The sequence below is a fragment of the Eschrichtius robustus genome, chromosome 6 (assembly GCF_028021215.1).
Source record: "Eschrichtius robustus isolate mEscRob2 chromosome 6, mEscRob2.pri, whole genome shotgun sequence".
Lineage (NCBI taxonomy): Eukaryota > Metazoa > Chordata > Mammalia > Artiodactyla > Eschrichtiidae > Eschrichtius > Eschrichtius robustus.
This window is the reverse complement of record NC_090829.1, coordinates 139,310,595-139,332,536: the sequence shown is the minus strand read 5'-3', so window position 1 is coordinate 139,332,536 and position 21,942 is coordinate 139,310,595. Positions and strand designations below refer to the sequence as shown.

Sequence of the window (21,942 nt, the reverse complement as noted above, 5' to 3'; positions counted from 1 at the left end):
TGCCTGACTCCTAAAGGATTCTTTCTTTTTTTTAAGTAGAATAGTTTTACTAGAGTCTATCTTTTTCTTAACCGTTCCTAATCCATTTGCTTTTTCAGTATTTAAAAATTACATCAGTAAATATGTTGTGTTCCATTATTTCAGTTTTCTTATTTGGGAACTTCATTGTGCATATGTTGGATGTTCCTCATGGTCTCTTGTATTTCTCTTTTTCTCTGGTGATTCTTTTTAATTCTTTCTTAAATTTTCACAAGATTTGTTTGAATTTTCTCATTTCTGAGAAAATTTTGAGCCCCTTTCAGTTTCACCTCCTTTTCTGTGATGGTTTTGTTTTATTTTTTCCTTCCACTTCTTTTCTGAGCTTTTCTTATATTTTTTTATCTTTTTCTCACCATCTTATCCCTGAACTCTCGTAGCTCTGTCTTGTGTTCATCCCTCATAGAAGCAATTGCATCATTACATTTAAAAATTCACGGTGAAATGCATGTTCACAGTTTCCATCTGCTTGATGGTGCTGTTTTTTTTCTGGTGGGGGGTCATTTATTCGTTCAGTAAACATCGAGTGCCTGCTCTTGCTGTCACTCTACCCTTGTGGAGTTTACATTCCAGGAGTACAGATGATAAGTAAAATAGATAAGCACTTATGGAGTATTTTAGAAGGCGACAAGTGCTGCAGAGCAAAGTTAGGGAGGGGGGGTAAGTGAGTGTTGGAAAGGGGGTAGTGCAGTTTTAATAGGAGTGGTCGGGGAGTCCTCGTGAAGATGCTGTCATTTGAGCACCAACTTGATGGAGAGGAGGGAGCGAGTGTGAGAGAAAAATTATCCATGGTCCTTGTTGAAGATGGTAAAGCAGACTTTATTCAGGGGGGAACTGTTGCGATAGATGTAGGGACCACTGCAGTGGGGTCTTGCAGAGGGGAAAAGAGGCTCGACTCTGAGTGTAGTGTAGGCAAGTGGGAATTATTGCCAGGGAGCAGAGTGGTGGGGGGGTCGCTGGATGGAAAATCACTGAGAAGAAACATCAGGAGGGTAAAGGAATAAACCAGCTCACAGGGTTCTTGCTGAAGGCAGGCCAGGTCCATCAGCCGCCCCCCGGGGCCAGGAGAGGTGGAGAATGAGGAACCTGGTCAGGTGTTGAGGGTGATGGGTATGGAGGATGGTTAAACTGACCTAGCAGAATTCTTGCTACAATCGGACAGTGCAGAGAGGAACACGGAAATCAGAAGCCGAGGCCTAGTTGAAAAAGAGCTCAAGAGAGGCTGAGTAGAGTTTGGTCAAGGAGAGGGTTTTTGTCACGAGCCACGTGGGTTCTGGAAGAAGAGCATCCAGGTTGGGGGGGGGAGTGTGTGCATGTGTCCCGAGGCTGGAGGAGGGGCCAGGAGGGTAGAGAGGAGAGGCTGAGGGGGGGGGAGGGTTTAGAATCCTTGCATTCCTGGAATAAACCCCACTTGATCATGGTGTATGATCCTTTTAATGTGAGGGGAGGGCTTAGAGATGAGGTCGCACAGGTGGGGCCGTGGAAGTGACTGGCATTTACCCTGTGGAGTTCCTGTACGTAGAAGAGCCACGTGGTCTGCGCTTTGTGTGTCCAAGCACCTCTGCTGGTTCTCTCAATGCCTCCTTCTTGCAGGAGATGGTTTATTCCTGGCCCGCGCGGGCTGAGGTTTGACGTGTGAGTCTCTCTAACCTTTACCCCTCGCCCCCCATAGGTGAGAAGCAGCTGGGGGGCGGGTCACGGCTCCTGCTTGCCGCGTGGGGTGTCGGGAGGCTCCCTCCCAGGTGCCCGTCACCTTCCAGAAGCGGCTTTTGACTGCGCGGCCCCTGCTCGTCTTCACCTATTTCACGGCACTTAGCCGTCTCCTTGCTTCACCGAGAATGGCGTTTGTGGTTTTGTGTCTTGTTCTTCTGGGTGATTTCCAGGAGGCCGGGCGGGGGCGTTGCTGACTCGACGCCGCCGTCCTGCAGCCCAGAGCCCTAATTGTGGGTTTGGCATTGGATTCCCGAGAACAAAGAGGAAAAGAGCTGTGGAGTTCGCTAGCAGCCTCTTCCGTTTAGAGATTACAGAGTTACAAGCCGCAGCCTCTCAGCCCCCTCGGGAAGCCTCGGTGGTGGCTTCTGCGGAGAAAGCCGGCGGCCCGTCAACCGGGGAGAGTCGGAGCCTTTGGGCGCCGCCGCTTCTGGTTTGGCTCTGGTGCCGGGTTCCAGGCCTTCCTCTGGACTCGGCTCCTCCAGCAGAGCCTGGAGCCCCCCTGCTGCGGGCTGGCCTCGGGCGCCGCGCGGGACGCACCTCCCAGGGCCCCGCTTCTCCCGATGCTCGTGGGAGCGTGGCGTCTGCGGGTCCCCTCTGAGGGCCACACGGGCGGGCATCTGTCTCCTCGTGTCGGCTGCACGCACACGAGTGCGGGGCCTGCGTCTCTCTGTGTTCCTTAACCTTTCTCAGGGCAAGGGCCTCCTTGCTGATGTGACAAAAGCCATGGCTCTTCTCCCCCCGAAAATCAGCACACACTGTACATTGTTTCCGGGGGTCATTGTCATCCTTACGTCCAGGAGGGGCTCCTCTTTGAAATCATGGCCCTCAGTGAGGGACCCCCACTTATCACGTCACGGTACCAGCGAGGTACCTTCGCTCTCCACGGCCCTGATCTTCTTTTCTCCCTGTTGAGCCTTCTAGGTGGAAGTCTGAGCGGGAAGTTCTTGGTGAGGTCTTGGGTTCTCCTTAATTTCAGTTATACAAGTTATCCTCTCCTCTCTCACCAGAATTAACCAAGAATTGTCTGGTACACCTAAAACAAATACAGTGTTGTATGTCCATTATACCTCAATTTAAAAAAACAAAAAGAAGTGTCAGTCGTCTTCTTACCATGGGTCTAAACTCTTTGTTGAAATATCGGTTTTAAAATTCTTGGCTCCATGGGCTGTACTTGGACTAATTCTTTACCTTTCTTATGTTGGTAGGAATTGAATGGACCTGTGTATTGTTAGAATGCCTAATTTATCTGCAAATATTATATTAATTTTTTATTCTCTCTACTATATTTCTTAATTGAAATCAAGGAATGACAAAAGAATCATAAAATATTTACTCTGCTAATTTCCAGGGTACTTCACTGCTTTTTCCTTCTTATGCCATAGGGATTAAGGAAGGAAACAGTTCTATTGATGTCGTGGTTATAATATGGTATTCAGCGGTCAGCCCAGATCCTGTTCCCATGAGATTAACTGAATACGTTACGATTAAATAGAAGCAGAACCAAGTACTATTGTGTTGTTTAATTGATAAAGTTCATGAAATTGTTTTCTCTGATTTTAATTCTGGGACATACTAGTAAAGCATATTTCTTAAAATATACTAGTGGATTTAAATTCTTAAAAATTAAATTTTTAAATTTCATTTAGGTTGTACAAAAATTAATAGAATTAATTTTAATTAAATTTAAAAGTAAAATTAGTATTTCAGAAAGGTTTTCATTTAAATTCTCTTACGAGCTTCTTATGTTAAGAACAAAATGAGTTCTACCCCTTGAATTCTGCTTAAAAGGGAGCTGAGAGTGTTTGTTTAATTTAGACTTCAGGGTTTGGGGATGGGGAATGGGAAACAAAGCCAAATACTTAGCATATTTAAGGGACATAGAATAGTCCCCGCTCCCAAAATTTCACATAATATGAGAACTTGGTGAAAGTTTTTTCACCAGATGACTAGAGAAAATAAAAGGTAAACAGATTTAAACACCAGGAGGACAGATTTTTTTAATGCTTTGATCTCTGGGGCCATTTTTAATTTTTGTTGTTTTTCTTTTTTTCATCTTTTTGTCAACAGTTCTTCCATCACATTACCATTTGAGAACAGTCACAAACCGTTTCTCGAGGTCATTTCAGAAACACGTTGTTTTGTATTTATTGTGGATTTCCTTTGGTGGGTGCTAGTTAATCTCCTCAACTTCCTGCTCCACGCAAACCCCAGTCACAACTTGAGACCATCAAGTCCACGGTGACAGGAAGGAATGTAGTTAATGTCCATATTCTATGACTCAGTGATTATCTCCAGAGAAGTGAATGGATGCTCTGTTGTGAAGTCTTTCTTAAATGATTCATGAACCAGGGAAATCTGGGCTCGACTGTCCACCAGCGGGAAGCAGGACACAGAGGGGCTGGGGGGCTTAGTGAAGGGCCATGTGGCCATCAGGTGGTATGTCCACAACCTCCAGGCCCCCCACGAGGCTCTCTGGGCAGAGGACACCCGGCCAGCAGCCGTGCTCAGTTACTCATGCGTTTGACAGTGTGTTATCATCTTAGTCAGCAAAATCGAGAAAGAACCTAAAGAAAAGGGTCTTATTGTGTCATATTCCTTCTGAGGAGATCATCATACACGCTCCTGTGTAATGGTCTGTGAATCTGCCATTCCCCCAGGCCCTTCTCTTTGCCCTTTTGAAATCAGACATTTGTTTGGATTCTCCAGCGGGAACGAAGGTGTGTCTGGAAGGCGGTGATGGGATGAGATTCCTCGCCCCCACACCCCCAGGACCCCCCAGGGCTGGCCCTTCCCCATCCTGGCATCCAGGCATGTAGGCATCTGGTCTGTGATAAGCACTCAATGAGTGTCTGCATCTTTGAACAAATTGATGGTTACGGAAGCTGACTTTGCTAGTAAACCAGGTGGATGAAAGAGCCGTGCTAAGGTGTTGGGTGGCTGTCTCCCCTCCCCCAGGAAATGCTCTCCGGGGTGGTGGTCGTATCTGGGAAGGATTCGGTCCAGCACCAGGGAGTCTCCTTGACAGTGGAAGGAACCGTGAACCTCCAACTCAGCGCCAAGAGTGTGGGTGTGTTCGAAGCATTCTATAATTCTGTTAAGGTAAGAATGCTTGCGTTGCACGTTTTTAGTTCGTTTTTCAAATGTCTGTGGTGGTTTTCACTTGCTGTCTGGCTCGTTATTTGTCGCTATTTTGCAAGGAATGGTGGTAGTCATACTTTTACCATTTACTAATCAAACTGAAAAAAAACATTCAGATGTTTTGATTTTGAATATATTCTGTTACTGAAAGTATGCTTGTTTTTATTCCCATTAGATAGGATTAGGGGAACTTTAGGGGGGACTAATTTCAGCCATTAAAGAGACCAGAGCTCTCTGAGAAGTTGTGCCTGGGCCTTCTGGCACTTACCTTCCTAAAACAAAACTGTAATTTTAATCCAGCTGCTGTTGGATATGGCATTCAGGTAAGATGCAGGTAGAGCCATTCTTTTCTGTCACTTAAAGTTCTGTGTTCTAGAAAGTGAACACTTTTTTCTGTACTTATAGTTTCCTTTTCCTGAAGGACATATTATTAACTCTTTAAGTTTTGAGGGGGAAAGAGTTGAGAGGAAAGAAAGGTTCATTAAGAGTATTCAGATTCAGGGCCTTCCCAGGTTTTTCCACAGTTTTCTAATTTTCTTCCATCAACACTTAGAGACTCACTTCAGAAGCTGTGGATTTTCTCAAAGTGATTGTAAATCAATGGCTTAGAGTACCTTAACTAAGTAAGGTGTAACACCTGTCTTTTAGGCAGGTTCCGAGTGTGAGTACTGTTTCCCTCCCAGGGCCCAGCCGAGGAGGCCTGCACGGGTGCCCAGGGCTGCACGAGGGCCCTGCACCTTGCCAAGTGCCGTGCACGTCTGCTTCACTCTGAAGGTGGAGGTGCCCGCCGGAAGGGTCGTTAGGACAGTCAACTGATATATTTCGCGATAAGGGAGGGAAGTATATCAGTTCACTTCCTACTGTGCACCAAACACCTAAGCATCCAATCCTGCAAATGAACCAGAGATCTTGGGCCGACTCAACCGCTGACAGGGCACCAGGATGGTAGCGGCCGAGGGCTGGGGTGTGGTGTCTCAGGAGATTATCTAATAGACACAGTAACGTGAAAGAAAGTGCATCCAGAAGTGCTTGTTGATGGACTGACTTGGGTTTTCTTTACAGCCCATCCAGATTATCAACAGTACCATCGAAATGGTGAAACCAGGAAAATTTCCCAGTGGCAAAACAGAAATTCCTTTTGAATTTCCTCTGCACGTGAAGGGTAACAGAGTTCTGTATGAGACTTACCACGGCGTGTTTGTCAACATTCAGGTGAGGGTTTCCTCATCCTGTGTACCTGACTTCACAACTTTTCTTCTGCGAAACAGCTTGGTCTTTCTTTCACTGAAAGTTCATAGTTGGACCCAAGAATTTAATACTGTATTTATTGCTGAGCCCCCCCATGTATATTCTGTATTGGTTTCTCACTTTGCCCTGAAGAACATATTTTATGTATAACCATTATCTTTGATGGGGATCTAGGAGGACCCAAGCTGTAGCTTCTTTCCAAAATTCCATTGTTTCTTTGGGGCTCTGTTCAGGCCACACTGACACTGTAAGGGGTGCTTTTATTGTTGGTAGTAGACATGCTCTCACTTCTCTCTGGCACCGCACTAACTTGTCTATTTTATACGTATAAATATCTCTTTGTTTCATACCCAAAGGCTCCCGCTCTGACATAGGCTTGTATTCTTTATTGAACAAACCTTGTAAATGAGGGGGAAGTGGATTTATGACTTCCCGTCTACCTCCGCTGGTTCAGGGCTCTTTCACAGTCCCTATTGTTGTCTCAGGCGCAGTTTGGAGTCATGACTCAGAGCGAGAGAAAGAGAGCCTTTCCTTTATTCAGCAGAAAGAAAGGTACTTTTGTGATAGCCTTGCAGCGGTTCCCCTGCTGGATGAGACAAAAGTATTTTGTCTTACGTATGTGCAAGAGGGCTGGCAGTTAGGAAATTTTTTGATTTATTAATTTTTAGCTGATAATTTGGTCTTGGTAGAGACCATTCCCCTGCTTAAAATATAGCACTTTTAAAATAAAAATCCTCCAAACACTTGTGAGAGTTTAACCAAAGGTTTGTATGTGGGTTTTATGTATGGCCTAAGAGATCGGTCAAGAAGAAACTCATGTAGTATGATGTACTCTATCGCAATAAATACCTTTCTGTAAAGAAAAACTTTTCTAGTCCTTTGTTATCGGTGCACCTGTTTCAGGCAATAAATATACTGAAGGCTTTGGGCAGCTCATAAGAAGTAACAGTAAAGTGTCTAGGTTCAAAGGAGACCCCTTGCATAGACATACAGATCGCTGCTGTGGAGACCCGCACCCTCTGACCAGCTTTCTAGGTTGGGAATACTTTCACCATGAAAGAAGGTATTGCCTTTTTACTTTTTAGCAAGACTGAAAATATCTCAAACGTTGCATTTTCAAAATTATTTTTATTCTCTTGCCAGAATCAGCATCAATCTGCTTTACCCATACAGTAGTTCTTTGATGCTGCTTATTTAGTAAAAGAAGCATATGTTCATTAGAAACTGAATAGAATAACATCAGATTTTCTGTGGTCATACTTCTTACTTGTCACTTTCTTTTCCTGTGTTTATCATTCTTGTTAAAAGATTAATTTGTTTAAAATAAAATTGGAAATCTCACGCTTTTCCAAATATTGCCAAGAAACCAGACAGATATACATACAAAACTTGGGTTCCTGTGGAGCTGTGTGTAAGTTGGAAACTAGTTAAAATGCAGAAGAAGATTTAACATGTGGTTAATTCTTTAGTAAGGTAAATAATCACCCCGACCCCCTTTATTTTGGTCATCAGATTTTACCACTTTGAGGGTTAACCTCAGAATGCTACAACTTGGAATTCTGCACCTCCTCAAATATCTCATAAATTTCGGAAAACGTAGAGATGTCTTCTCAACCTCAGATTTATAAGAGCTTGTCACCTTACACTTACCACTAGATTCAACATTTATTAGAATTTTGCCACCTTGTTTCATCTGTATTTATTTTTTTTCTGAATCATTTCAAAGTTAGTTACAGAGTCTTGACAATTCATTTCAAAATACTTCAATATCTATCACCAAAAAATAGGGACATTCTTCTACATAATCCCAGTTAACTATTTTCACACCTATCAGAATGAATAAAAATTCCCCAGTATCATCAAATTCTCAGCTCATATTCAAATTGTCATTGATTGCTTCTTTTGAAAAATATACTTCTTGAGAGAAACTAGGATTATAGCATCTTGATCTCTTTTTCATTCGTCAGTTCACTCATTCACTCAGTCTCTAGATGGGGCTTTTTCTAGCCTCCTTGTTGGACAGTGGAGCAGGTGCCCTGCAGAGAGGTGCCACACGGGGCGTCGCCTTCTCAGTGCCATCGCTTATCGAGCTTCCCGTGAAGAGTCCCGGGTGCGTGACTTGGGATAGAACGTGTTGTTGTTGAGCCCTAATAACATCTTTCTCAAATTATACGGGTGCAAAGACATTTTACATTTATCCTCTGAATTGTGTTGTAGTAACATAATGTAAAAACAGGAAAAGTCATAAGACAGAATAAAGGATTTAAAATGTAGCCAGTATTAAATTGCCAACTTGCAGGGGCTGGTTTCCTTGTAACTTCTGAGAGGGCTTGATCCTGTTTGCTCTGGTCCTTCTTCGCAGCCACGTTGCCTCCATCTCTCACCCTTATGAGTAGATAGAGCGCACAGGAGGCTGTCAGCCTTTCTGGTCGTCCTCTGTGCAGCCACTTTTTCCTTTAAAGGTTGTTTAAATCACGGGGAAGTTTTATTATGGTTGTTTTGCTCTTGTGGCCATACTAGCAAGGTTTTATACTCTAAAACACAAAACACAGCAGTACCAACATGTCTGCTGAAATTGTGTATTCAGAATTAAATGACGGAGATGCTCGTCCTCCTTGTTTACAGTGGAAATATCCTTTCTAGGAGTCTGCTTTAAATCTGTTGACACGCGTTTTCTTTCCTCGTTCCTGTCCTGTGTTTACTGACAGTCGAAAAAATCAAATCTTGAGAGTTCCCTGGCAGCCCAGTGGTTAGGACTCTGTGCTTCCACTGCAGGGGGCACGGGTTCGATCCCTGGTCGGGGGGGGACTAAGATCCTGCATGCTGTGCATCCATAAAAAAAAAAAAAAAAGATTGAATCTTGCACCTCCTCTTGGAGCCCTGCTCAAGTCTGACCCTCCTGACCCCCTCTGACCTCCTGTAGCTCACACCATGTAGATCACTCCTTAATAACTGGGAAGGATCATGATAGAGCGAAAAGATCCAGGGCTTTGCAGCAGACAGATCTGGGCTGGAGTTACAGTATTGCGTAAAGATTCAGAGCATGGGTTTCAGCAGCAGGCAGGCAGGTATAAATTCAGATCCCACCTCTGTGACTCCAAGCAGCCTTCATGACCCCTCTTCCTGGGGGGGTTGATGAGGCCTTGGTGTGAAGTACTTAGCATAGTGCCTGGCGCATAGAACATGCCAAGTAAATATTTTCTGAATGATTAAATAAATGAATTAATGGTGACTATCCTTATATTTTGTCAGCAGTTCTTACATTTGTATTATCAGAATTAATTGAGAAAGTACATGTGAAAGAACTTAACGTGGGACTTCCCTGGCGGTCCAGTGGTCAGGACTCCACGCCTCCACTGCAGGGGCCACGGGTTCCATCCCTGGTCCCGGAACTAAGATCCCACAAGCTGTGCTGTGTGGCCAAAAAAAAAGAAAAGAAATTTAAGAACTTAACACAATTCCTAAAACATAACCTCAGTGTTTTTCCTCTTTTCTCCATCTTTCTCCCCGTCCCCCCACTTACCACCAGCTGCCTTATATTACTAATTATTGCTTTCACACTTAAAAACCTTCAGTGACCAAACGTTGGTGCCCGTTACTCACACTCTCTCATCCGCAAGTTATAGAAATCCAGCTCAAACTGGCTTAGCCATAAAAGGGGTATTGGATCATGGAACTCTCAATTCCAGGGGACCGTCTAGGCCAGGGCGGACACCGGTCGGCCCCCAGCTCGGTGTTCTCGGGGGCGAAGCTGGCTGTTGGCCGGCGGCCGCAGGCTTACACTCTCCTGGCCTGGCAGCCCCAGCAGAAGGGACTGTTTCCCGTGGCCCAGCAGCAGTCCTGCCTTTCTGGTCTCTTGCGCACCCCCGTGAGATGGGGAGAAATCAGCCCCGCCCAAAGCCCTGAGACTGAAAATGAGGAAGGGACGTTCCCATTGGGAAAACGATCGGGGAGACCATCCAAAGCTCGAATAAAATGCTGCCCGTTCTAGGCAGCGTGTGGGCTGTACAGAAGAAAGACAATGGACATGCATACGTGCATGTATATATTGTACATTATACACACAAACATAGCATATACATATATGGTACAGCCCTCACTGAGCTTGCCTGGTTGGGGAGACCAGACTGAAATCTCGATAGAGAAGATCTATATCTATATCTCTGTATATATATATATGAAGGCCCTTGCAGACAAAGGATGATTCTTTTTTTCTTTAATGTTTTAATCTCCCAGGAGTACCTTGAATACATAGCAGCTTCTTGTTTAACGTAGACAGATTGGTCATAATAGTTGTAGCTTCTTGACTGAACTGTGCATATAGTTCCAGTTCTACAAATTATTTTAATGTTTTTCTCGGATGATTAAAACAAGAGCTCACTTTATCAAACATACGTTCTGTGATTTTTTGTTTAAGGTTAGCATTAAGACGGTGATCGTGCTGTAGAAGTTTGTTACCGCACAGTCTCTCGCGGACAGGGCTGTGAAGGAACAGTCTCAGGTGAAGCCGAGCTTTTGGCTCGGGGCCCATCGCAGCAGGTGCACCGGCAGTGGCTAGTTAGAAGGGCGGCACAGGGACAGCAGAGGAGCTGAATACGGCCAAGTTCAAAGCAAGCGTGATGCTCCGTCCCTTTGCTGTCCACGTTCTCTTGCTCGCAGGATACGTCTGTGCTGGCAGATGGGGGAGGGCCGAGGGGAGGAACAGGACTGGCCATTGGGGAAGCTGGCTGACGGACTCTGGGGCTTCCTTATACGCTTCTCTTTACGTTTGCATACGTTTGAATTTTCTAAAATGACAATTTTGCAAAGACTTTCCCCTCTTTTTTCCTCCTGTGAGGAAGAGCTCATTTTGAGATGCCCTGGAGGCCCGAGCTCAGGACTCTGAGCCCTGTCACTAGCACCGCTTCTCTTCCCCACGTGGCGCGCAGCTCTGCCCTTGCCCCGGCGCCCAGCGCGGTGCTGCCCACGCAGAGAACCCAGCGAGTGAGAGCGACCTGGGGGCCGACCCACGTCTCCCAGGTGGGCCTGTGAAGTCTAATGCCGTCCAGGGCTTTGCAGTCCTGCTGCCTGTGTTTTCTCATCCTTACTACAAAACAGCGCCGTTTTACCCAGAGCTGCTGTGTGCCGGGCCTTGGCTTATCACACGCTACCTCGTTGGGGCCTCACTAAGGTAGTGTTAGCGAGCAGGAAGCGGAAGCTCAGAGAGGTTGTGTTACTTGTCTGGGCTCACCCAGTAAGGCCGGCGACCGGAAGTGAGCGAGCTTCTGCTCCTGCAGGCCTGCTCTTCCTGCTCTGCCTCTCTGGTCTTTCCTGTGTTCCAGTTGAGACTCTGCACCTGTGTTGCAGGGGGTCCAGCTACAGGATGGCCGTGGGAATGGGCTGAGGAATAACCTTAAAGTGTTTTTTTAATAGCAGTGTTTTTGTTCTGAGCATTAACTCCCCCTATTATGTATATTAATTTCATATAACACATTAATTGGACAAAGTTTCCCTAAAATATGTTGACTGACTTGCCTCTTTGTAAGTAATTCCAAGATGAAAGCAAACCATCTAAAAGGATGTATCCTCCTCTGCCTTTCCCTCCAGTATACCCTGCGCTGTGACATGAGGCGGTCCCTGCTGGCCAAGGACTTGACCAAGACCTGTGAATTCATCGTTCACTCTGCTGTAAGCTGCACTCGGGGGCTCTGGGTTCAGTAATAGGAATCTTCTGTGGGGTCTGGGACTGGACCCCACTTACAAGCAATAAGTTAGCCTGGTAGTGTTTCGTGCATGCTGGGGAGAGACTCGGGACTCCTGGGTTAGAGACGGGACTGTATTTCTCCCGGCGTGGCCGGTGTCAGCATGTGTGTCATTCCCCTGGGCCAGAGCCCTGTGGGGTGATGCCACGGGCCCAAAGGGGTGCTGCACCTGAGGGGTTTTGCGCCGCAGCTGCGGAGCCCCGAGCTGGGGAGTCCGCCTTTGTTACAGCAGGCAGTGAGCAAGCCTGCGCTTTGTCCTGGAGGGAGACATCACCTCGTCCCTCAAGGCAGCTTCAGCAAACAGCTGGGAGAAATGGCCCAGCCCAGGGAAAGAAGGCCAGGGCCTTGCATTCTTGGCCTGTGCAGCAAGAACGTGCAGGGATGCTTGGGCCGGGCTGGGGAGCCTCTCCCGACACCTTCTGCTAGTACTTTGCAGTGACAAAAGTGTCCTTAAAGATTCCTCTCACGTGCCAGTGCTGCAGGTGACACGTCGTGGTGAGTAGTCATGCCCACGGCCCTGGATTCCTTTGTGTGTCAGCCTCTCCAGGTCCTTTGGGGCAGGGCCTTTTACACTATTATGAAATGTCCATGGGTATCTTTTAGTGATGATTAAGTGAAAATGTAAGACAGGTTTCTTGTGCATAAGATCGGCAAAATCACTGATGCACTTGCATCATTTTTGTGACTTTTTAGGATTTCCAATATTTGTAGTTTCCCTGTTTATAAATTTTTAATAATCATAGTGTTAAGTATTTCTTTCAGTGATTCAGTATTTTATGTAAAATATGATGAAAATATTTATCCTTTTTGGAAGTTAACTTGATTTAGATGGATATTTTCCTTTTTTCCATCAAGGGTTTTCAAAGTGAAGCAAAAAAACTTTTTCTCATGTAGATAATCCCCTAAAAAAGTCACATACCATTTTATGTGCTAAATAAAAAGCGCCTCCAACTTTGTGAAGAAGAATGAGCCCAAATCCAGCCCCCCGCCCAGAGCTGGGCCCGCAGACCCTGGCCCCCGGCCCATTGATGACCGCAGAGCCCGCTTATAGGCCAGCTCAGGCTTCCTCCCTGCTCCTGGGCGTTCACCCGCACTCGGCCTTCAAGAGTCTTCGTGACTGATTTCACTAGAAGCCAAACCATGCTGTGACCTGTAGTACATGAAGTTAAATATTCCTTTATATACTGTGAGGAAGAATATATTATTCCCTAAAGAATATGTTCATGAACCTATTAGTAAAAAGGATATATTCAAGAAGAATATTTCCTAGAATAAGCTTCTGGTGAGTGAGTGAACTTGGCAAATTGGTCGGTGCCCTTTCTCCTCCACAGCTCCGCTGCCATCTGGGCGTCAGTGGCCTTTTGGCCCCAGCCCATGAGTAAAAGACACTGGGCAGGCCCCGTGAAGCTTGGCTGTATTGATGGATTCTGCACTTCTGTAATGCGGAGATGATCCTTCTTAACTAATTACGGCAACATGCAATTAATTATGTTAACATATAATTACTTATGTTATAGGTGTGATTCTTCCTGGTAGACAGTTGTACAGCTGAGTGGCTAGCAGCACCGGCCTTGGAGCCGGGCTGCCTGGGTTTGGATCTCAGCTCTGCCCCGTACTTGAGCCACCATTTGAGCCCTCTGTGCCTCACTGTCATCTGTGAAGTGGGACCAGGGCCAGTAACAGCACTGCACAGGGTCACGGTGCCGATTCAGTGGCTTTTATTCTCAGAAAGAGGTTCAACATAAACGTCTCCCAACAACACTGCTCTGTTTTTAAATTCTGGACCTGAAAGGGACCTTAGAGACTAAGAAGCCTGTCCCCTCATCTTACAGATGAGGAAACTGAGTCACAGGGATGAGGACCTTGGACAGCACACAGCCTTCCTTGTTTCTTGGCAGAACTGTGTTTAGAATCCAAGCATCCTGCCTCTTAGCGCCAAGGTCTTCCTGGTTCACGATGCTACCTTGTGTTTCCTTAAATGGGGAGAGGCAAGTCTGACCTGTGGACTCTCTACTGATTTTGATTTCTCCTCCTCTTGTAGCCTCAGAAGGGGAAACTGACTCCGAGTCCCGTGGACTTCACTGTCACACCTGAAACCTTACAGAATGTCAAAGAGGTAACGTGTTCCTTACACGCCAGTGCCAGGGAGGCTTTCTTAGTAACCGGATCCCACTGACAGACAGTCGCCCACCTGTTCTTTACTTGGCTATCAGAGTCATCAGCAAGAGGAAATTTTTGTCTCTACCTGAAATAGTCTGTATTTTCAACTTTAATTTCTTTTTAAATTCAGTAACTGCTTAGCAGAAGGATGGTTTTTAAAAGAGAGGGTATATGTTTATAATTTTTTACTGTCTTCTCCCAGTTTTACCGCACTGTGGTCAGAGACCCCTCCCCTGAGCCCCAGGGCCGCCACTGCCTGTCACGGGGGCCGCAGCCCCTGGTTTCTCAGCTGGGCCCCTGGTCACTTGTCTTTTGTGGACGTGGCTTTTCCTCCCTACCCTAACCCTGCATTCTGCTCCCTGGACCCTCCTGACTGGGGTCGGGTCAAAGGCCAATTTGGGAGGATTATTGGCTTCATCTTGCGGGAGGCACAGCTGAGGCGGGGGTGTGTCATGGGGAGCCTTTCAGAAAGTCCATTGAACATCTCTCCCTTCTCTGGTTTCTGGAGCAGTGACCCCAGTAGGCCAGTCACATTTTCTTCTCAGGAATTTGAATCTTGATTGGAAACTTGCAGTTGCCTAAGAGAATTTTACTGGGAACTGCTACTGCTTTTCCTTTTTCTAAACAAATAGCCTCTTTTAGTGTTTTTTAGAATTCTGTCTTGAATCAAGACTTTTTTAGAGTTCTTTGCCTTTGGGGGCCACCAGGTACAGAGCGCCCTTGCTCTTGACCTCCAGTACAGGGCACCAGCCACACATGACCACTGACCCTTGAGGTGGGGCTGGTCGGATCGAGATGAGCTTCAGGGGGAGGTACTGACTGGGTTTCAAAAAATCGGTATGAAAAAGAGAATGTAAAACATCACTCATAACTGTAAACTACTGATCTATGTGTGCAATTGATAGTAACTTTTTGGATATATTGATTAATTTTACCTGTTTCCTTTTACTTTTTTTTTTTTTTTAATTTTTATTTATTTATTTATTTATGGCTGCATTGGGTCTTTGTTTCTGTGCGAGGGCTCTCTCCAGTCGTGGCAAGCGGGGGCCACTCTTCATCGCGGTGCGCGGGCCTCTCACTATCGCGGCCTCTCTTGTTGCGGAGCACAGGCTCCAGACGCGCAGGCTCAGTAATTGTGGCTCACGGGCCCAGCTGCTCCGCGGCACGTGGGATCTTCCCAGACCAGGGCTCGAACCCGTGTCCCCTGCATTGGCAGGCAGACTCTCAACTACTGCGCCACCAGGGAAGCCCTCCTTTTACTTTTTTAATGTGGCTACTCGAAAATTTTAAATTACACAGTTGCTTCACGTTTGTGGCTTCCATTATGTTTCTGTTGGACAGTGGTGTTCTCAACTCTGAATTATCTGCAGTAACTGGGACACAGCCATAGGAAAGACCGCTAGGACAGATGTCTCTAACTCTTCAGTTCCGTTTTTCCCGTGACATCGTCATTCACCCATGACCATTTTCCTCTGTCCGAAGAGAAAAGGTCCATAGGTTTTTTAGTCAAGCATTGAAGAAAATTGTTCTCTTTAAATTTCCTTGAAATAAAGTTAATGTCTTGGTTTTTCAAAATTGCATAATTGGGAACATTTGAAAATTGGTTATCTTTTTAAAACCTCTTTTTTTCCTTTTGGTGACTGGTTGTCCTTAAACACTGTCAGCAACTTCTTTAGACATTTTTATGTCGTGTCCTTGGTGAGCAGGAGCGTCCCAGACCTGACCTAGGCAATCAGGATGCTTCCGTGAGAGAGCTGGTCATTCTGTGCCAGCAACATCAGGTGCCTTACGTCTGTAGATAGCTGTTGAATAATTCAGTCTGTTACTCAAGTTGACAGAAAATGTAAGTACTGTTGTACCTTTTTTCCCATTTTGTAAACCAGGGTCCCAGTGGATTTTATAAAAGTTACCTGACCCTGTTTTCAGTTTTTATTTATACCAAAGTGACTTGAGTGACTTCTCCTGGCGCCTCCCACTCCTGATGTGTCTGCTTTTGTCTTGTTTTAGAGAGCCTTGCTCCCCAAATTTCTCATCAGAGGACATCTCAACTCGACCAACTGTGTTATCACACAGCCGCTAACGGGAGAGCTGGTGGTGGAGAGCTCGGAGGCCGCCATCAAAAGCATCGAGCTGCAGCTGGTGCGCGTGGAGACCTGTGGTAAGGTCCCCACCCTGTCCCCGTCTCCCGTTCTTCCCCCTCCATCCTCCCCACCCCCGCTGCCGCCAGCCCTTAGCCACGAGCTCGCCTCTCGACTCCAAGAAACGTACGTTTGAGGAGCGTGGGATGTGGAGGGAGGGAGGACTCCAGGATCCTGCAGAGACGGGGGGAGAGCAGGTGAGTGGGCTGATGCAGGTTCTCCTAGACTCACGCAGGGCCTGTGGCTCAGCCTGTCTGGACGTTTGCTGTGTTCTGACCGCGTGACGGTTTCTCCCTGTTCCAGGCTGTGCAGAAGGGTACGCCCGCGATGCCACAGAGATTCAGAACATTCAGATCGCCGACGGGGACGTGTGTCGGGGCCTCTCTGTCCCCATATACATGGTCTTCCCCCGGCTCTTCACCTGCCCGACACTGGAGACCACCAACTTCAAAGTGGGTACGTGTGCTGCCCTTGGGGTGCCCCCGGGAGGGGTGCAGCCACCGGAGGGGACGGGCCTGCTGGTCCGCTGGGGTCAGATGCAGCCCAGAGCACCCAGTCCTTCAGTCACTCAACAAAAACGCAGGCAGAGCAGCTGTGTGGCACTGAGGGTCCCCGGTGAGCAGTCCCGGCTCCGAGGAACTTGTGTCGCCACCCCCAGGGAGACAGCGTGGGCCGGGTAGGTGACCACGAGCTCTGTGAAGGACACTAAGCCAGGGACCAGCCGGCCAGGCGCATGAGGAGGTCAGGTCGGCTCCCTGCTGGGCTGGCATCTGACGGAGACGCAAGACCTGAGACAGACCAGTGTGAACGGTAGTCTTCCCGCGGGCTTTAGCTCCAGCAGCTGAGGGTGTGTCGGTCGTTTTCCATGAATGCGTGGGTAGATATTTTGACCACAAGATCTGAATCACGTGACAGATGCAGTTTTCTATCCTGCTTTTCCTCCCTTCACTTTATATTATGCACCTTTCCATGGTTTTAAGTATTCTGATAAAGTATTTTGATGGTGCATTCATCCTAATAAAATGCTCATGCTTACGAAGTTCAGTGGAGAGGTTACTCCCCACCACAGAGACACAGCAGGATGGACCCTCGGGCCTCTGCCCTGGCTGAGACGACCTTCTGCAGACTGACCGAAAGACCTCAGAAGTGTCCCCGGGCTCTGTGTCATGCGCAGGCTCACTGGTGAATAGATAGAATAAGGAGCTTTTGGTAAATGATTGTTTTTATACCCGTTTCATTGAGAAATGGGAACATAGTCCCAAAGGCCAATGTGTTTTCTTAATGTCATATTCCCCCTAAATCTTCTAACATACATCATTACTAGTCCAGAGACAATCTTTTTTTTTTTTTTTTTTTTTTTTAAATTAGACTGTGATTTTACTTTAAATAATTACAAATAATGTAATTTAAAATTGAAGAAAGTAGAGGGAATTCCCTGCCGGTCCAGTGGTTAGGACTTGGCACTTTCACTGCCGTGGCCCAGGTTCAGTCCCTGGTCTGGGAACTAAGATTCCGCGAGCTGCATGGTACAGCCAAAAAAAAATTGAAGTAGAGTTTCATCACCGAAGTTGAGTGTATGCTCTTTGTTTTACGAGAGGGAAAGGTGGTCACACCTGGCATCGCGGGGTGCTGCTCGGACCTTTCTGTGCCCTCGTGTGAGCGTGAGCCCCGGAGCAGCGCCGGCCCGGCCGGCTAGAAGCACAGTCTAATACCAGTGGAGCCCTCGAGTGCTTTATCTGAAACGTTGTGTTGTAGCGAGAACATAATGGGGTCAGGACGCCCTTGTCAATAGAAAAGAGGGCGACAGACCCAGCTGTTCACCGAATACGGAAAAGCACAGCACGGTCGGCTGAAAGATGACATAGGGTCAAACTTGACCCGAGCTAACAAGGTACCACGTTTTCCCTCAGAAACTGTGTATGGTTATTGAATAGGTAGTATATGCCCACTGTACACAATCCAGAGGCACCAGGGCCTCGAGTGCAGAGTCAGTGCCTGCAGCCACCGGGATCCTCCCGGCCACAGCCTCGTGCCAGCCCCGCGCGTCCCACCGGGAGTGCTCCCTGGCACCAGGTGCTCCCTGCCACGCTGCCCACCGTGTTCTGAAACGGGTGTTTTTTCGGGAGCATACACTGCAGTGCTACATGAGCCGTGGTTGGTTGAATCTGCAGGTGCAGAACCACAGCTGTGGAGGAACTGCTGAATAAGGGGCAGCCTATAAACTCTATGCGGATTGTCAACTGTGTGCAGGGTCGGCATTGTTCAAAGGTCGGCTGTACTTTGATTTGAAGTTGAGGAGGAGCTTGTCTGTTGATTTCTCAACTTGGTTTTCCTACCTAAACTTCAAAGAAGGTCCAAAAATTATTTCTTTCTGCTATGCTATGCATTAGGCACCTCTACTTTCTGTGTGTTATATTTGTCAGACTTACTAAGTGTCCACATAAGATTTAATAATGAGGTGCCTGTGATTCTTCCATAGAAATAACACCTTCAGTCCATCAGCCAGGACATCACTGATGCTTTTGTCCTCGTGCCTCCTGTTTCGTTTGTTCGGGGGCTTGCACAGTGGCCGCCCCGTCAGCTGGGGGGGGTCCCACAGGGAGGAGGTGGCCCACGGTCATCGAGCGCCGCAGCCTCTCGTAGCCCCGGGGTTGCCGTCACGTGGCTGGCGAGGTCGGGCTCCGGGTCTCGGGTGCGGGCAGGGTGAGCCCCGCGTCCTGCGTTAGGCGCCCATCTGGGTGTGCCCCTTCACCTTGACCGCAGGGGGCTTTGTGTGCACGGCCAGGCCCGCGGCGTCCTCCGGCCCAGCTCACGGTGCCCCCCCCCCCCCAGGGAGGACAGCGAGGTGGTTAGAGGACCTGGGGAGGGACGATGCCGGGCAGGGCCAGGGGCTGTTCCGGTGCGGGACCGTCATCGAGGAAAGAGGGAAGGGACAGGGTGCGTGCTGCTGGTGCACAGCTCCTGCCCCGGCTGATTCTGGGCGACGGTGACAGCCACACACGGGGATGTTGTCTTTGGGCCACAGGCGGGGTCCTGGACGAGCTGACCCCAGCCCCTTCCCCAGCTGAGCCCCGCGCTGCGGTGCTGCCCGCCTCGCTCTTCATGCTGGGGAGGGACCCGGGCTGGACTCTCTTCGGGGGCTCCCTCCTCACGCGCCCCTCTTTCTGTCAGTAAGCTAACCCTTAGTGGCTGGAGAGCTGGGGAGAAGACTCCTGTTTGCTGAAAGGTAAAAGAGGAATGTTTGAACAGGTGTTGTAGGGAAATCAACCAGTATCCAAAGGAACTACAGTTAGACTGCTTGCTGTTTCTGAACATTGTTTCTTGCCTGGGTTGGGAGACGTGTCCCCAGACAGCGGCGGGCCAGTTTGGAGTCCACTCTTCCATTAAGAACTGTAGGAAATGTAAAAATAAAGCCAAAGAGTACACATGAATTGACAGGATTCTAGAAGATTCTCTGTAGTAAAGACGAAGGACAAGGAGAGTGTTTGGGGAAGCTGAGGCCTTACAGCATGTTCCAAGGTGAGAAGACCAGCTTACTTAGGCAGTCCCGCCAGTGTAGCCATCTACACTGACTCTCCCGGACGCTTGGGGTGATGTACGTGCAAACCCACACAGCACCCGGTGCTCCCTCTCTGTCGAGAGCTCGCCGCGCCCATGGCGGGGTTGGTGTTTGGTTCCCGCTGCTCAGGGCCGGTGGGCATAAAGCCTGTCCTTTCTCTTCCCAGAGTTCGAGGTTAACATCGTTGTGCTGCTTCACCCTGAGCACCTCATCACAGAGAACTTCCCGCTGAAGCTCTGCAGGGTGTAGCCAGGAACAGGTGGAAATGCAGCCGTGCCAACCTACGGGAGCCGAAGCCGGCGGCACCGAACTTGCTTTCTCGATGGTTCTGTATCAGAAATGAGTCTGACCCTTCTTCCTCATTCCCTCGAGGCCCCTCTCTAGTCAGAGCTTCCCTTTGAAATTCGTCAGGATTTCTTCATGGCGTTGGCAAGATTGTATCCCAGACAGTAAATTTCCTGTGACTCCTGACTAACCTGCTCCTTTTTAGGTTCAGAGCACAGTTGTAACAGAGTCTGAACTTTGCTGGAAAGTGAGGTCAGGGACAAAGGAAACCGCCTGTCTGGCCGACGGTTGTGGCCAGGGCTCCCGACAGCTCCCCGACCCCGCAGGGTGGCAACAGGCGTGCTGGTTGCTCATGACGTTGGTGGACGCCCGCCAAGGAGGGCGCCGTGGTGCCCGCTGCAGATGCGCAGAGTGTTTCCCACTCTGTTCTCTTTTATAACATTTGTCGTGATAACTTCAGAACTTCTGGGGACCTGGGGAAAGTGTGCTTTGCCCTCCCGGGAGTGAGGGGATCTGGTGACCACGGCTGGTGCTGGAGTATTTCTGAGTCTCAGGACCTGGTGGGAAGTTGCCTGCTGCCGTCTTCCCAGAGTCCGTTTAAGTGCGAGGTTCTGTCGGGGATAAAAACACGTGTCCACGCCCGTCGTTGTTGCCTGGGTTCTGAGTGGCAGGGGACCCGGGCCCAGGCCAACAGTGAAGACCCCTCTGTGCTGGGCGGGACCTGGACCTGATGAACTTGGCCCACCTCCATCCCACCTGAGGGACCTGCGTTGGTGGGGTGGGGGGAGGTAGTTTGGCCTGAAGCCATTTTCTCCTTCGCCTCCTGTGGGGACTTGCAGTGTAGGGTGGGTCTGTTGCAACACATTTCTTCCTTCACATCCTGCTGTTGTTTCTCTGGGCCCACAATTAACCTCAGAAGTAAGCCGCGCACTGTGCACGCTGCCTGGCCTTCCTCTCCTGAGGGAATAACTATCACCTGAAGAGCTGCCAGCAGCCTGGCCGCCTTCATCATTTTGTTCAACCTCGAGGGGCCCGGGCGAGGGCCATTTCCTTGCCCTTCTTGGACGGGCACCTCCACCATCAGTTATTAAGGAAAACTTGGACGTTTGGGTATCTTGGGCAGCAGCAGTCCCACTACTGCCCTGGCTGGAGCTGGGGGTGTCCGTTGTCAGGTTCTCCTGTTACAGCAGGGGGAAGGGGAGGTGAAGGAAAGAGGCCGTGAACCTAAAACAGTACGTTTTTTTGGGGAATGCTGGGTTAGGCAGGAGCACCTCTGGCTCTTGGAGCTCCAGCGGAAATGGGGCCTCGCTCTGGTTCTCAGCCACATCGTGAGTTCCACAGGAAAGGTGAGAGGTCAGTCAGAAATAAAGCATTCAAAAAAGAAGCCAAAGTATCGTGCCTGACTTCACCCAGAGCTCATGTCCCGAGCCCACCTGCTCCGGTAGCTGGGGGGAGGAGGGTCCCTGGTGTCATTTCTGTCTTCTTCGTTGAGGCCCATAATTCCCGAGCCTGAGTCTGAATTACCTTTAAAACCTTTGGGGTAAGACTACCCCCACCTGCTGGCGGCGCTTTGGGCTGTGGCAGATCACCAGTGCTTCCACAGCCCCCCCCTCTGATTCCCTTCCAAGTTCAGAAATAGAGTTGCATTTCCGTGGAGCCATGCCCACTTTACTGGGGACTGACTTCCAACTCCTTTGCAGCAGGGTGTGGTCATGTGACAGGGAGGACCTGGGCCCCTTCCCGCGGCTGGACGGGAACAGGCCTGCCCCCCACCTAGACCGTGCCGAGCACAATGAACGTGTGAGCAGAACAGCTAGCCTCCCGCCTGTGTCGCAGTCACCAGAGAGGGAAAGGAATGGGTCATCTTCAGAGCACGGGATTGCCGGGTGTCTGGGCTGCAGCAGCCCTGCCCTTTCCTGCCCTG

At 48.6% G+C, this 21,942-nt stretch overlaps 1 protein-coding gene across 2 annotated transcripts in view; it reads left to right on the top strand.

Moving 5' to 3' along the window:
• Positions 1-21,402, top strand: part of VPS26C (VPS26 endosomal protein sorting factor C) — a 53,734-nt gene extending 32,332 nt beyond the window's left edge. The window contains exons 2-8 of one of the 2 annotated variants that reach the window (XM_068547073.1): positions 4,705-4,848; positions 5,950-6,099; positions 11,722-11,802; positions 13,918-13,992; positions 16,044-16,194; positions 16,478-16,630; positions 19,900-21,402. In XM_068547073.1, the coding sequence (XP_068403174.1) occupies positions 4,705-4,848; positions 5,950-6,099; positions 11,722-11,802; positions 13,918-13,992; positions 16,044-16,194; positions 16,478-16,630; positions 19,900-19,982 (837 nt within the window). In that variant the 3' untranslated portion in view covers positions 19,983-21,402. The remainder of the gene's footprint in view (positions 1-4,704; positions 4,849-5,949; positions 6,100-11,721; positions 11,803-13,917; positions 13,993-16,043; positions 16,195-16,477; positions 16,631-19,899) is intronic. The other variant, XM_068547074.1, reaches the window with a different exon arrangement.
• The last annotated feature ends 540 nt before the right edge of the window (positions 21,403-21,942 follow it).